Consider the following 17,018-nt stretch of genomic DNA (forward strand, 5'->3'; position numbering starts at 1 on the left):
ATGATTACCTTTTTAGAACTCGCAAAGAGGAGGATACATAAGACAACAAAATTCTAGTATCAAAAAAGGCACTTTTTAGTTGGTTAAAAGATATAGATAGCACTACATACACTTTGATACACAAGGGAACTGGGGGTGTTCAGCCTGGAGAAAAGGAGGCTGAGGGGAGACCTTATCGCTCTCTACAGCTCCCTGAAAGGAGGTTGTAGAGAGGTGGGGTCGACTTCTTCTCACTAGTACCAAGTGATAGGACATGAGGAAATGCCCTCAAGTTACACCAGAGTAGGTTTAGGATGGATATTAGGAAAGAAAGGGTTGTTAAGCACTGGACCAGGCTGCCCAGGGAAACCTGGAGGTATTTAAAAGACGGGTAGACGTGGTGCTGAGGGACATGATTTAGTGGTGGTTTTGGCAGTGTTAGGCTGATGGTTGGACTTGGTGATCTTTAAGGTCCCTTCCAATTCTATGATTTTAAGTCTCAATTACTAGTAGTGTTGAACTCGTTATTTAGAAGGCTACATGCCTTCCTCATACAGTAGCCTGTCCCACGTAGACCTTTCCTAGCCCTTTGAATACAAACATCCTACTCACCAGTTTTAACAGCTTAGCATTTGTATCTCAAGTTCCAATCACTACCTTGGCAGTAAAGGTGTAACTACATACGTTACAGTTCGACTTCATGTTTTTCAGGTTTTGTAAGATTAAATTAGTCTAGAAAAATGAGTGTAAAAGCAAGAAAGGCATTAGCTTTTGGTCTGGCAGTCAGCATTTACAGGGAAAGCCACACCTTGATAGGACGTTGAAATCAGCAAAGCTGTTTCAATCAGGCTTACTGCAAGATGAGCTCTGTGGGGACTTTGCAGGTAGGTATTATGCTTGGAATTTGAAGTCTACATATTTTAATGAAATTGCACAATCTAAATATCACAATGAGTAAGCAGTCATATCAAACTGTGGAATTTGCAGCTTTGTCAGTTACCCACATTTAAAGGGAATTTTTCTGGACAAAAATGTAAAATGGGAATAAGCAGCAACTGTGCTTGCAAAGAAAGAGAACATGCAGCTGATTTAAGTGTTTTGGACCCATGTTGAACCTATAAAGGGACCAACATAACAGGTGAACAAGTACATCTCAAATGTTCACATTCTCTATGCACAGCGCCGTTCAGCAACTTCTCAGCTTCAGATGAGCAGGACTGTAAATCAAATCTGTGTTGAACTTGTCAGCAGCAGACGATCATATCTGTACACCAGCTTTCTAACCACGGTCCGGCTGAGAGCTCGTAGGTTCAGCTAGTCCTCTATTTAAACAACAAACATGTGACCTAAGCACCATCCCAATGGCCCCTCCTATGAACCCTCAAAAACAAATGCTCTCTCTGACATCCTGACTACTGCTAAGAACTGGTTAATATTGCATTAACTTAAGGTCAGCAAGTTGCTTTACCACATCGGAAAACCCACTCCTCAAGTCCTGCCCAGAGTCACTTAATTGTGTCTGCTGGTTTACAAATTAGAAGAGGTAACTGCTGAAAAAAAATGCTACAGTAGGTTATTACTTTTCTCTACGCTGCAGAAAATAGTTCCAGATTTTATTGAAGTGTCAGGTATAGAACAGGGCAATTTTTCTTTCAAAGGCAAATTTTTTGCGTGACATTTTATTCCTGCTTCTGCCATCTCTTCCACTGCAACCCTCTCACTTTGAGGTCAGTTCAGAACTTATATTTGAGGCAGTATAAATTACATCTGTGCAAATAATGGTTACAGTCAACTCCCAAAAAGTCTCTTGTGGTATAATTTACCTAAGAAGTTGCAAAAGAAGAGGGATCTAAATAGCTAGAACAATTCATAGAGAGACAAGAGAACGTATAATTAACATTGCCCTACCTACTGTTAACTGCACTAATTGCACTCCTTCCTGCACAACTGACAAGAATCACATCATATAGACATCTTCAGCGATACGCAGCTCCCGTTAAATTACCTCTGAACTTTAGCCCTTAAAAATCTCTCTGTAGTATTTCAGTTGACTGGTTTACTACCTTTCTTCATCAGTCTGGGGTTTTTTTAAGGAATGCTTACTACAGACTATGGAAGTACCTACATATGGCTATTTACAGGACACCAAGTGTCAAAAACTCAATGTAAAAAATAGCCATAAATCAGAACTCATAACATCAAAGTCATGAAAACAGACACAAAGCTGAATAAACTCAAGAGACACAAAAGTGTCATCTTGGAAAACAACAACATAAAATATGAAAACACAGGCAATTTTTTCATCTCAAAATTGTAAAAAAATCTTTTCAGTACAAAAGCATCTTTAAGCATCTAACTTAGCTTCTTATAGAACAAAGAAATAACTAAGTAAATACTATCTGCATATGCACTTCAAGTAAGAATGTCACTCAAAAGATAAAAATAAGCAAGTTATTTATAGCACATGTTAATCACCATATTTATATGGCAGATTACTTCATGGCATGAGACATAAGCCTGCATTTAAGGGGGCAAAAAATGTTATAAGAAATAATAGTTTTTTCTAAGATAGTTAAATATGCAGTAATCAGCCTCAAATCTCTCTCGTTCCACTTATATCCTAACATATACAAAGCAAATGCTGTATTATACTGAAGACAAGATGTGGAAAGGCCATAAAGAAAAAGAGAAATCAACCACACTGAACATTTAATGAGCTAAAACAAAAGCCCGTGTAAAAGACTTATCTGCGGTAAGAAGAACAAGAGGGGGTGTTGGACATGCAGGCACAGTATGGGATTATTATGACAATAATCTTCAGTAGAGCACAATACTCGCACACAATAAGATTAGGAAAGCTGCTACTAAAATACACAGATGAGTAACTGGAGGAATAAAGGGACAAGACTTGGCAGGGAGTAGAGGGAAGTGCAGTCCAGTAATGGTCAATCTTCCCAGCAACTTTATATAGTTAACTATTTATACAGTAAAATTTTCATGACTGTCTTTCTCTCCCCTCTTTGTAAAAATCCTGGTGCTGTTCTCAAGCATTTAGAACAATAAATATGTTTAAGATTTATAGCCTGAAGTTCGGCCTTATTTATCTTACTCAGGTGAGCAGTCCAACTAAGCCCAGGGGAGGCACAAGAAAAATGTTCTCCTTCACAATGACGCAAGAAACAATAGCTGACTTTAACCGCAGGACAGGGTAGAGTATACCACATACAGGTAAAACTGTCAACTGCAGATTTTTCTTAAAACAAAAATCACTTAAAATAAGAGCATAGCTAACTTCTGGAACTAAACTGAACATGAGTCTCACTAAATGTTTTTGTGATGACATTCTCAAGGGTTAAAGCCTCATTTAAAATATACTGTGAGGCAGGAAGTCAGATAACATCTCCCAATTGAATCCAGCAGGGTTACAGAGACAAATTTCATATTCATAAGTGTGTTGAAATATTTCGGTTTTCTTAAACTGCAAATATTTGAAGAAATGTAGATAAACTTATTTTAAATTCACAGCACTTCCTCAAATATGAAGTACCAGATTAACGAAATGTCAGAACATCCTCAGCTTCAAAAACTGCTCTACCATTTTAGGTAGAGATTATCTACCAAAAATAATAATAATAATCACAGCCTCTTGTGATCATACTTCTCAACTGCTGATGTACTCAGAATATCAGCTTGTAAAATGCTCCCATCTTTAAAGATAAAACAAGCTCCTGCAAGTCATACTAGCCTTTGCAAAACAGCAGTTAAGATTACTTCATAGACTGGAGGAGGCTGTGGGAGGAAAAGCGGGATGGGAATCACAGTATGGAGGCTGTACGCTGTGCGTCCTCTGAGCTTTGGACAAGCTGAAAGGCCAGCAGTGAGAGACTTCTACCTTGGTTCAAACCCACGTGCTTTTATAGCAAATGTACAAGCTGCTAATATCCTTACGCTTCAATCACAGCCCATCCTAAAACACCAGCTATTCCATAAAGACAAAAGGTACAGGCAATTTAACAGAAACAATTGACAGATTAAGAAAAAAAAAGTAACTTTCTCAATTGAATTATATACGAAAGTGGTTATCCAACAATAGCACCTTCCTGCTGTATCCTGCGTGACGTCACCTGGGGGACGCTAGTGGAGATCAGGGAAATTACGACAGCATCAAAGTAGGGCGATAACCAGAACTGCTGTCTTAAACACTCAACAGAAGAAACGGTAAAAGATGAAACAATAATTCAGAATTCAGTTCAAGAAAAGCATCTGAGTAAGAGCTGTTTTTTCAGCATAAGTTTAACTATTCATTTGAAGGAACCTATCACTACTCAAAGCTTCACTGTTTGTACAGTTTCCCAGTTTCACTCTCTCTAAACCCAGCTCAGGTCCTCCTGTTCTTTGACGCGCCAGTCAGCCAAGGCCTGACTACAAGACAAAAGGTCTCTCCATAGGCCTAGGAGCAATGACGGGGTAACCAGAGCGAACGTCATCCACCCCCTTTGCAGATGAAACTGCAGCCTCAAATAAAATCAGTTTCAAGGATAAAAAATCTTCACGGTATGGAGGAGGGAAAAGATTTTATACGTTTTTGAAGAAATCCCTACCAACTTCCTGACCACCCGAAAGAGTTTTGCTAGGAAGTACCTGACAGACACTACAAAAGGGGCTAATTATAAACTATCCTCACCCCTAGGCTCCCATCACCCCGCTCTTAGATTTTATACTAATTCAATTCAACATGATTTTGCCTCCCATTAAAAAGTTTAAATTAAAACCCACACACGCCACATTTTACAGACGTAAGTGTCAATTACGTTTCTGACACCCTTGTACAAGAGATTACACACTGACAGGCTGATCACACAGAAGACGCAGAACTACATAGTGCAGACCCATCAATCTCCAAAGCTTTGTCATCTCATTTCAAGTTACTAATAAACACTATTTCAAAATTAACACCTAAAACACGTCTCTTGCTGAGGGTTTATACCACGCAAAGAGAAGCAGCACGATTCTTCTGATCGCAGTCACCCCAAAGATCACACCACCAATACAGCCGCAGTAATGAGGCCCAGGGAGGAAAAACTACAGACCGCCAGCTGAGCATTTGATCTTGTCCATCACAAGTTAACCCCCTAATATTTGCAGTATTCGTTACCAATAATGTGCTAAGATATAGTAACTATCAACGCATACACTTCTTTTAAATAAATCCATCAGGCTTCACGAGAAGTAAGAGAAGAATTATCAAGTGAAAGTGACACATGGCTTCTGGACAGCAACAATTAATTTATACCTTGTCCCATATAGTTTGTTAAAATACAAGGGCGAACTAAACGATTGTTCAAACAAGCTGGTATTTCTTTCAACGGTGCTGTAATTTATATCAGATAAAAAAATTGGGCTCATCTGCCTTGAAACACATGCAGTGAGTGATGGCAGGATCCTAAAAACCAGCACAATGCATTTATCTTTCATCAGAAACAGACATTCCCAAAACGGGATATGCTCTGGTATTCAGATAAAACCAGCAGCTATAAATACAGGTGATTTGGGGAAAAAAAAAAAAAAAAAAAAAAGACTTTTCTGTGTCACAGGTGGATTTTTACAACAGGATTCACAAATTAAAGCCAAAGCAAGGGCTTTATCGCATACATTCCAACGCAAGCCAGAGAAACAAGGAAAAACAAAACACAGAAAAGAAAGAAATTTGGTTTCAGCAACTGGCCCCCAAATATTTAGAAGCAGATGGGCATCTAGAGAGTGTAGAAGGTGTGATTTCTCTCCTTTACACAGCTGCTAGTACTGCAGAGAAAACAATGTTGTTTAGAGTTTCATACCTTATACATAAAGCGTGTCTAATGGTTCTGATTTTATGCATAAAAAAATGAAAATTTCATGCAGCTGCTTCTCAATTACGCATCTGGTTATTGTTCTGCAGCTGCAAAACTACCTTGAAGAACTATAAAATACAGTGTGACAAGTCTAGAATAAACACCAGCAGTCATGTTGTACCTTTCTTGTGAAATGTTGCATTTTTTTACCATCTGTTAAAATTCCTGAATCAAGAGCTACGGCTTCTGTCACCTCCTTCTTTTATAAACAAAAATCCACTAATATATTTAACACAACTGAAATTTGTAAATGACCGCTTTTTATGGCACACATTAAATATAAAATGCAGTACCCTATTTGTAGAGTATTTTTTACTTTGTGTTGTTACTTCCAAGTAGCTATTTTGGTAGTTTGATCAGAAATCCAACACAGAGAACAATAAGTCAGCACAACATTAGTGTCAGACATCTGAAATGAGATTTTGATTTGTTAGCCCCCTAGCCATTACTCATATTACTATAAATCTATTGAATATGAAGACATTTGGTGACGAAGAATGGTTATAAAATACCCAGCTACTGTAAGCAGTCTCAAGTTTGAATTTACTGACTCTCACTCAGCATGTAATTTTCTAACAAAGGGAAGAGATAAGAAAAATAAAACAAATTTGTTTTTCATAACAATGCGTTTGAAATTAACTATTTCTGTAATTCCTCATGAGACGGAGGGTCCTTCAAAGAATTTCCATATCTAAAATATTAACAAAGTAACAATATGTAATTTGACTTGAAACGGAAAGGCTCAACTTGAAACAACACAATACCCAGCGGTAAGCTTTGACAAAAATCTTTTATTAATTTTGTTTCAAGAAGAATGAAACTCAAAATCACTGCTAGGCAAGCTGCAAGTTTTTTCTGCCTGCTCTTCTGGCATGCAGGATGCAACACATGTGGCCATTCCCCCCAAATGCGTGTGCTCTTCGACAGCTGCCCATTTTTCACATAGGTGCCAAGGGCTTACGTGGAAAAAAGTTGCCAAGCTGAGGAGGGGGAAGGAGGCAGGCAGTAAAGCTAAGCGAGAGACCCCTTGCAGGGTTTGCCAAGGCCCAAATACTGCTGTGCTTAAAATTCTGCCACTTCTTAGCAGTCTCTGTGAAATAAAGGTTCTTCACACAAAACGCAGAGGAAGAAGGGAAGCAAGGGGGAGAGAGAACAAGCAGGAATTACAAGATCCAAACCCAACCAGACAAAGCACGTACACAAAGAGGAGAAAGCAGGAGTATTTTAGGGCTCACGTCCAGGGGTAAAGGTCCTGCCACGCAGCAGTCTGAACAGCCATTGTGCATGAAATCCTCAAATGGAAAGCCTAATTCCACCTTAATTTTGCCTTTGTGTGGTTTAGCTTCAAGGACAGATTAAGTTAAAGCACCTAAAAGCAATCTGAGGGAAAATGAAGAATGTCCATAAAAAGACCTACTACTGAATAGGTGCTATACTCCAGACTTGCACTAGAGCTGTATCACAGCAAATTTGCCACGACTTTCTAACAAAATCCTTAGTAAAGCAGGTTTCAGGGAATACAGCCCTTTAACGCCTTCCCTAACTACTCTCATTTTCCATGATTGATATTTTCACCCAGATGGGGTAAATAAATTGTATCACTGACATATAGATTATTAAAACCACAATAAATTACTTTAAACAAGAGTGCCATACAAGGCATCACCCTCATGACTTTCACTCTAGTTTTTTTTATTTTCATTGTTTTCAGACGAGTGAGATTTTTTTTTAAATTGTTGGCGCAATAACAAAATTAGGAAAAGTTTTCCAAAAATTGAACCATCTCAAAGTGGACAAACATAGAAAAAAATTTATTTGAACTGTTAGCGATCATTATTTGTTTTCTGATCATACACAAAACCATTAATTTCTATGACCGCTATGTCAAGTAAATGGTGGTCAAAGCAAAGCACTTTAGCAAGAAAAAAGCATGCACAGAAACATACAGTGACTTTTAGCTGTACACGACTGCTAAATATTTGTTGTAAGCAGGGTAAAATACAACTGACTGTTTAGCACAAAAAAAGGAAGAGGCTTTTATCTGTCAGAACTCACAAGGTGGAAGATGGCATTCGGAAGCAACAAGAGAAAATGGATACAGTGAAGGAAGGGCTCTAAGAAAGCACAGGAAATTGGACAAGGGACGGAAAGAGATTATAACCACAGATGATGGCAAATTTTGTGGAGTTTTGAAATGGATGCATTCAAGAAGTGTCCATGAAGACTGAGAGTAAGAGTATTAACAGGTATTTCCTATTATTGAGAAGTTGCAGGAAAATGCAGATTCTCTCTAGTCTTAGATTTCACCACTCAGACAAGGCAAAGTCCGTTAGCTGAAAACCTGCTAAACAGAATAAGAGAAATACTTGTGCTCAATAATGCTGAACGTAGTTTAAAGGCAACTCATCCACCACTAGTTTTCTATTAAATTTAAAAGATTGTTTTCTAAATACTTACCCATTTGAGAATAGAATCATATTAGTCAATAACTTACAGCATTATTTTGCCTGAAAGGATAGTTTCAGAAAGCCATAATTTAAGTATAAAGAACTTTAATAAAAGCTGTCAGAGAAAATAAGAGGACTTATGGGAGAACCGTTCCTTAACAGTGAGCAAGTCTGTTGCCTACAGCTCCATGGAACGCTATTTCAGCAACATCTGATTTTTCAACATATGCAGAGAAGCATAATCCAAGGGGCTCTAAAAAATAACTAGTTACAACCACTAAGTACATAGGGTTTTTTGAGAAATAACTCATTATGCACGGGTGAAAGATTATTACTACACAATGAAATACACAAGAGAAAGAAATATGGAAATCACAGAAATGCTGAAGGAGGAAATTCCTCTCCTATCTATCCTGAAGGAGAGAAGAAGAAAGAGAATTAAATCACCTAAGCAAAACACATGATGACAGTAAAAAAAAAAAAAAAAAACAAAAAACAAAAAGCCAACCACAAAGAAAAGGTCAGCTCAGTAGCCTACAAACTCAAAGACTGAGGAGTAAATTAAGTCACTTAAAGATAACTTTAACAACAGGGGGCTGGTCTGTACAGGATACTCATAGAAAAGCTCTTCCTGGTATAACACAAAACCACCTAAATTCACATGTCTAGTATCCTCAGAAATATCAGGTTCAAGGATCTTTCTCATGTTTCCTAACATAAAAGCTTAGATTAAATAGAGACAGCACTATCGCCAACAAATTCTTCATAATCTATACAAGAAAGGACATTACTAAGCTAAAGATCAATTTTTGATCCCTTCTAAACATACACTTCTTTCAAGTGGTTTTCACAACTTGTATCGGAGAGATGAACTTTCAGATAAGGGATCTAAACCAGCATCTAAAACCATAGCCTTCCATCTAAATTAAACATAGCCAAGGGGAAAAAACCCAGCAGGCTGAGAGAGGAAGGAGACTGGTGATCACATGACAGAGAACTCTTTCAATATTCTAAAAAAATGGTGAATAATAGGTGACAGGTAAATAACCTCATGGAAAGAGGCTTGAATAAACCTCTTCTGTTCTTTATAAAATACATGTTTACCTCTTCAGCTTGCTATAAAAAGCATGCCTTTAGTCCAAAGCCGAATTTTATGTGTTCCCTCATGCATAAGGCAATAGAAATAGGGTATGCAGAGACTATATTTTGTTATACAATTTTTTAAAGTAAAGTGAATAAAAGCCTTGCACTCAATTCAATTGCATTTCTCTGTGATAGAGTGTGAACACTGCACCTGACTGATTCCTAAATGTAATGAAACACTCTAAGTGGCAACGGGCAGCACTCTATTGCTTTTGTTAAAAATCAGAAAAAACCTCGCATGCCAAGCTTCCAGCATCCATTTAGGATTGTCACCATTATTTTCCACCACCTCTGTAAGTTCTCTCCTGATTCAAAGAGCCAATTGACAGTACATAGTAACACCCTCCAGCATAATTATAATCCCTTTCAGCTTTGTCCACCCACTAGTTTAAAATGATGGCTCGCTTAATAACTCCTCCATCAGGCAGAACAGGAAGAACAGCGCACGAGCTGAAGCAGACTGGAGGGCCTCTGGTGGGGAAGGCTTAGAGAAAACGATGGACCCTGCAACGATGCACAGTGCATCTGCCCAATACAAGCAATGAAAATGCGCACACCCTAATAGTCTGGGTATACGTATGCATATATAAGGATTTTTTTCCCCTATATCGATACTACAGTATGAGGAAAAGAAATGGCAAGAAAGGCAATGCTTTCTCTGGCTAAACGAGCCCGTAATGTATCATTGCATTAAGTGAGAATCAGATCAGACTTGTGAGTTAATGCAGGAGCAGCCAGATGATCTTACGTTTCAGACAAAAACTCAGCTCCCAAATATCTCACTTTTTTCTGCACTAGAACTGTAAGAACTTGTTTACAGGTTGTGTTTCTTCAGATGGCAGATCAAGGATTGCCATGCTGTTGTAGCAAAACAACACGTTTTTTCTTTCCTCTCTTGCAAACCTCGGAATTTTAACATGAAACAGAAAACCATTTATGACTGCTTTTCTTGGTATTCTGTAAATATTGCCTTCTCTACAAGAGTTACACCTGAAAATCGCTTAGCACGTAAAAGGCAATGAATTCCTTGGGGCCTAATTCTGTTTTCTTCATTGTGTACAACTTCTTTTGAAGTCAATATTAATGATGTCATTTTAATTTTCTTCACATCTGCCATTCTTATCTTAGAAGAAAAAAAACCAATCCTTTAATTCCATTAAAAATTCCTAGTAGACTGCCTTTTGTGCTGTTGGTAAGTTTTGAAATTCTTTCTGAGAAAATTAATATTCAGTGTATTCAGCGTACATATTAATAAAAATAGAGAGTGCAACAGAGGAAATGAGCAAACTATAACGAAAATGCTGATACTGAATAAAGGCAAACCCTTTCAAGAACACACGCATTAACACCTTCCTGACAAGTGAAGACAGCAGCAAAAATTATCTAATCCCATCTCCTTCCACCGCATCAAGAGGAAATCTAACAATAGCAAGACTGGTGACCACAGGCACTGCAGCAGTACAGACAGCTCTGTCAAGCCTGTAGTGTTTAGTGAAATTGTGAAATTAATTTGTGAATATCATATTCCATAAAGACTTCCATGTCAGAAATTTCTATCCCGTTATCTGTACCCCTTTATCACACACACAGACCCATGCGAGTGATGTAATGCTGCAAGACTATAAAAGAAAATAATTGTTTCTCCTGTGTTCATGATGACAAGTCTATAAAGAACCTCCTTTCACAAGCAAAATACTGAACCTTTGACTTTCAAGTTTGGATAACTTTATTCTATTTTTATCTTAAAAATAGATTGGCAAGCATCCTTTCTTGTTTGCAGAAGCTAAAGTTAAGGACAGCTGCAATGTGGCATACTACCTAAAACACCAGATTTTTGAGCAGGACTTGGCAGGGGTGATTTGCCTCTCTTTTCACCATCTTTCACTGCAGAAGGCCTGTCTATCAAGAAGAAGCTGTCTCCATTGGTTATTTTATTTTGGGGTATTTTGTGCCTCCTGTAGGCTGAAGCTTTTTATTCTGCCAATAACTTTTTACTTTGTGTGGTTGCATATTCAGCAGACAGCAGCCCACATCAAATGGGGCAGATAAACCCGAGTGACAGAGATACTACTCGTCTGAAGGATCATAAAGAAGATAAATCTGATGACATCTTGGAACAAGAGTGACCGTGGTAGCAAAACTTGTGTTCTTGATGCTTAATTTTCAAAGTGCATGTTAGAAGTACGAGGGCAGCACACTATCAGAATGGTTACGAGGATGTTGTTAATTATTTAGTGGATCAATGGAGTGTGTCAATCAGTTCAACATGAAATAGCTTCCACACTATAAACCACAATTCTTTAATGCCCAGTAATGCAGCATGCTTGAATGCAATTATATAAAATGAGGAAAGGTACCACTGACTGATAATATTTTGAAGCGTTAACAAGCCAACCCAGTTAAAATACATACAATTTACCTGATAAAGTTTGATTAGCAAGTAATTAATTTGGTTCTATATTTCACTTTTCGTTATTTAAATTTCAAGAGTTTGGTTTGTTTTTTTTTATAGACCTGTATTTCTGTGATTTGCAAAGCAGGCAAGTTACAGAGGGTGTTTAAAACAAATCTGGCATCATAAACCAGAAAAGGTTCACTGCCTTTCATGGAGTAATTTATTTCTCCAAATAGTCATAGGGATAGTATAGTAATAGTTATCGGATAGAACAACCCATTTACAAGTTCAATCATGAAGAGGAGAGTTTAAGTGCTGTAAGATTTGCAAAAAACCTGCTACAACTTCACTTAGCATTTCTTCATTTTCTCAGACATCCAGACATGAGAAAACCTTCCAATTCTATGAGCTTTGCGTCAGCATTTTTCAGTTTGCACTGCCAAATGACCATAACAGTAGCATTTAACATTCTTGTTTCAAATATATTTTCAAATATACTGGTTGACATAAGAAGGTTTTGATTACTGAAAAATATATCACCTTAATAAAGTTACAGAGATCTAGCAAGACATTACGCTAATCCTATTCAGGTACTTGAGGTCTGATGAGAACTTTGATACGAGTAAGTTGCGTTAATCTACTTTCCAGTGGGCAAAACTGAAATGTATTTAAGTGGCTTGTGCATTGCGTAAAACATAAAACAAAAAAACCTTCCTGTTACTAGACAATTAGACTAAAATAACATCTGTCCTCTGGCATTTTGATTTATGATATATGAATAAAAGCTAAATGAAAAGAGGAAATCTATGTAAACTACCCTTAACTTGAAGTAGAAAACTTCTTTCAGAGTTAGAATTGAGTGACAAACGTACTTGAACGTATTTCCTTTTGAGAGAAAAGGTATTACATGAATTCATTTCTGACCCACATTACCATCTTATGTTCACCACACTAAAATGAGGATGTTGTCAGAGAAGCAAAATGAAGTTCCAGAAGCATGGTCTTCTCTCTCAGCCACTGTCAAGTCCCTTTGTGATGGTAGGTAATTCTACTCACCTTTTTTCTCTCCACATGGACAAACGTGCACATGAACAAACATACATTTTTGCAATTCTCTCCTACATATTTTATATCTTCACAGAATCATAGAAGAGTTGAGGTTGCAAGGACCTCCAGAGATCATCTAGTCCAACCCACCTGCTCAAAGCTGGGTCAGCTAAAGTGGACTGTGTCCAACTGGGTTCTGACTATCTTCAAAAAAGAAGAATCCGCAGCCTTTTCCTTCCTTTGCTTTTTAATAGAGCAATTCTTTAATTGAAAACAACTTTTTGTGCAAGATCATTTACTTCAGTTCCTTAAGTTATATCAAGTATACAACAACAAATAAATTACCTCAGAAACCATGCACAAAGTTATTCTGAACTCTGAGTTATTCAAAATGACATAAATAATGTTAATTAAAGACTGCATACAAAACATTTTAGAAATAAAGTTCTAAAGAAATACTGCTGTTATAAACTGTTGTTCACATATGAAATTAAGCTTATATTTATGGTCTGGATAATATATCAAACCTTTTCAATAAGCACCAATTTGAAGATTGTGTACAGCTTATTAGAAAGCAATTTATTTTCCAGATTGCTATCTAGCGAAGCAGATTCCTCCCATTATCAGTCAACTTACTTAGTCTCCGAGCAGCCTCCAGGGCATCATTTGCAGAATCAGCTACAAAGAATCTCTGAACTGTAACCCCATGGTCTGCCATTAGTTTTTTGCTTTGGTACTCCTGCAGGTTCAGCCATCGTCTAGGGGTTAATTGAACAGCCTAGAAAAACGAGAGGGGAAAATAACATAATGCTCATTAAGAACAGTTCATGAGACAGCCAACTGAGCTCTTCCACCTTATGGTTATCTCAAACCAGCAGTTAAACAACACTGTTTCAGAGAAAAGGAAAAAATACGTATTGATTTAACTAAGTGCCTTTTTTTAACATTTGAGCACTCAAAGTACTCTGAAAGCTACAGATTTTTTTTTTTTTTTAAAGCAACACAAGGCTCACTGGGTGATCTCAGCTAGACAAAATGTCTTGCATTTATAATATCAATGCAGATTGGTAAACTTGGCTTAAACTCTAAAGTCTATTTATGTTTTTATGTTATCCTCCACTATAAAAATATTAAGACTGTTACCTCAAAACAAAACCATTGTTTCTTATCAAATACTCTTATTTACAGTAAATTTTACATAATTCTTCCCTATAAAATTATTTCTATGTATTCTATGCATTTATTGCAGCGTATCTCAGAAGAAAAACAACTGACATGGAGTTAGCAACATCTTGTAAGAAACTATATACTAATGTATGTATTTGCAGTGGTCTGCTATCTATGCTTAGTTGGTTGCACTTCTAGGGATATTTTGTTGAGGACACTAGCACAACCATGTCAGCCACGCAAGGCCAACAACAGCTGGAGAAGAATTTACCTTCCATTCTCAACGTGCCAGTTTAGGTGCTCGCAAGTGCATAGATATATATATCATAGACACAAAGATATGGCAACCTCACACACAGAAACATCACGTTTGCTTGGCTTGGCAATAAACATTATACAATGACAGAGTATAGATTGGCAGAGTATAGACACTGTAAATATAGACACAGGGTAAATTGTTACAGACAAAAGCAATAATTAAGGAGCTGTCACTGACTCCTGGCAATGGCATAATGGCAAAGGTGGCACTGACACCTGGCAATGGTATAATCCCATTTTGTGCCAGCGAAAGATGTTCTTCCCACATGGAGAGACGAACTGTTGTTCTACTGGCAGAGAGCCCACAAACAATTCTCGGTTCCTCCTGAAGTAAGGAGCACAGTGTGCAAGCTAGCACTATATATTTAGATAAGTTAGACAAAGAGGATTATTTACTATACTAATACTTTGATCTCTACCAGCATGATAAAAAATATTATCCTAACGCAACTTTATACTGAAAACAAAAAGCCTCCATGCTAAATCTTTCAATAATACATAACCTTTTCACAATACTAGAATTTTAAATGCTGTGTTGTATCAAAAGCAAACCTCTGTCTGTTCCTGCTTGCTTTGAAACATAGCACAAGATTGATGCATAAAGAAAACACAAAACCCAACTTTTACTGTTCTGTTTTCTGTAAAAGTGACTCCCACAGAACTTAAACAGTTGCAAATAGCTCAGAATGACACATTTTAAATGGTTTTAACCATAACCTGGTTAACATATTTTAGAAGAATAAAAACCTACATGTTGTCAGTATGCTCTATGGCTATCTAATTCCAGGCATCATACAGCATATTTTATATTCCTCCATGTTATTCACAGACATGTTATTACATTTATGCAATGCCTTCAAACGTAGGGTCAAAATTTAAAGTCACTTTCATAATTGTTGACATTTAATTTGTTTTCTTATTATAAGTTCTCTGCTAGGCTCTAACAGCTATTAATTCATGACCATTTCCACAAAAGGATTAACACGAGGAGCTGAGAGGGACCTTGAAGGTCAATTTTAGCCTCATATAAAAAAAAGTCAGAGAATTCCAACCAAAAGCTGATGCCACAAGCCCACAGTTTCTATCAAGATACAGAAGAACTTTTGGCATGACTGAAGAAAATACAAGTTTGTCCCTGACAATCATTAACTTTCTCTTTTCATTGTTTCTTTAAAGATCACTTCATAATAACACTATTATTTTTATTATAATGAGGACTTCAGAATACATCGTTATTGATACATGCATATAATCCATACATATACACACACACATGCACACTGAAGAGAAGCATCAGCTCAATCTGCACAGGCAGCCAGGAGCCCACTAATGCGTTATTTGACCACTACGGTAAGGCTAAAAGACATTTCCAAAGCCCGCCCCCCCCTTTCAACTGTAAGCAGCAGCAAAGGAAAGAACACCCCAACGTCGATCAGAAGCCGACCACATTTGCAGAGGGAGGGAGAGGAGGAAGGAGGAAAAAACCAATACACATCTCCGTCTGCCTAACTGGCTTTCAGCCATTCTGCTCTAGTTGAAAGCGGTATCTGATGTGTGCACTCTCTCCTCAGGGCCCGGAGCTACAGCCGGAGAACATCTACAAAGACATTCCTCAATCCATTTCTCTTGAGCAACAAGGAATTTACCAATCTGACTTCCAGGGTTCAGAAAAAGAAGCTCACACCTTTAGTTAAAGTGGATTGACTTATACCAAAATAAACAAACCCATCAATTCTAATTTAAATCTGAAAGGAAGAAACCTTGACTTAAACAATCAATTATACTCAAATTCTGTATCTGTACTTTCCAGAAGAAAGGTTAATTCTCCTGAGCTGGAAGTTGATTTGAAACAAAGGATAAGTCTATGCTAAGTTTGACAGCACTTTTTGCTCATCTGTTATATATTTATGAAGCTTATACAGTTCTTTATTTTTATGTTATGCAATCTTGTATTTATTAGGAGCCAAAAGATCTTTCAGACACCTGTCAAGCTGATCTTGGATAGAATTAAATAAATACAGAAAAAACAACGTTAAAGTTGCTGTATTAAATAAAAAGCTGAGTTAAAAGTTTTACTAAGGATTTCTCTTTTATATAAAAGTACGTTTTTACTTACAATTTGTTTTCCTCTTATGCTTAAGTGTGTTTATTTACAACTAACTGGTTTATACAAAGATTTCTACAGCTTAGTAATACAGCTGATAAACTTTTGGTGACTGGGTTTATAATTTAAGAACAAGTCATCAAAACAGCTTTTATTCATCATTTAGAACAATAAATCAGTTTCACGTGTATGTGTGACTAAGATGATGTAAAATAAACAGAAAGGAAAATATTCAATCAATCTTATCCTGGGGCAGACTTTTGTTGCTGTTGCTTGACAAAGTCTCTTTCAACACAGCTGGTTTTCAAATCTTCTGTTTGGGTAGGAATGAAATAGTTAAGGAATTTGCAATGCGGCACAATGTGTCAACTGACATCTCCACTGTTCATTCAAACCAGCGAGGCTTAAGTAATAACATCATTTAAGGACTCTCTTAAATAATATGGACTGCAAAGGGCCACTACCTAATAAAGGCCACCAGTGATACCTCACAGCACGACAGATATGGAACAGAGGGGACAGCAAGA

At 37.2% G+C, this 17,018-nt stretch overlaps 1 protein-coding gene across 1 annotated transcript in view; it reads right to left on the reverse strand.

The window, feature by feature from the left end:
* Positions 1-17,018, reverse strand: part of SUCLG2 (succinate-CoA ligase GDP-forming subunit beta) — a 140,583-nt gene that overhangs the window by 100,499 nt on the left and 23,066 nt on the right. The window contains exon 2 of the mRNA XM_082487480.1: positions 13,539-13,680. Coding sequence (XP_082343606.1) covers positions 13,539-13,680 — 142 coding nt within the window. The remainder of the gene's footprint in view (positions 1-13,538; positions 13,681-17,018) is intronic.

The sequence above is a fragment of the Vanellus vanellus genome (assembly GCF_965231255.1).
Source record: "Vanellus vanellus genome assembly, chromosome: 9".
Taxonomy (NCBI): Eukaryota; Metazoa; Chordata; class Aves; order Charadriiformes; family Charadriidae; genus Vanellus; species Vanellus vanellus.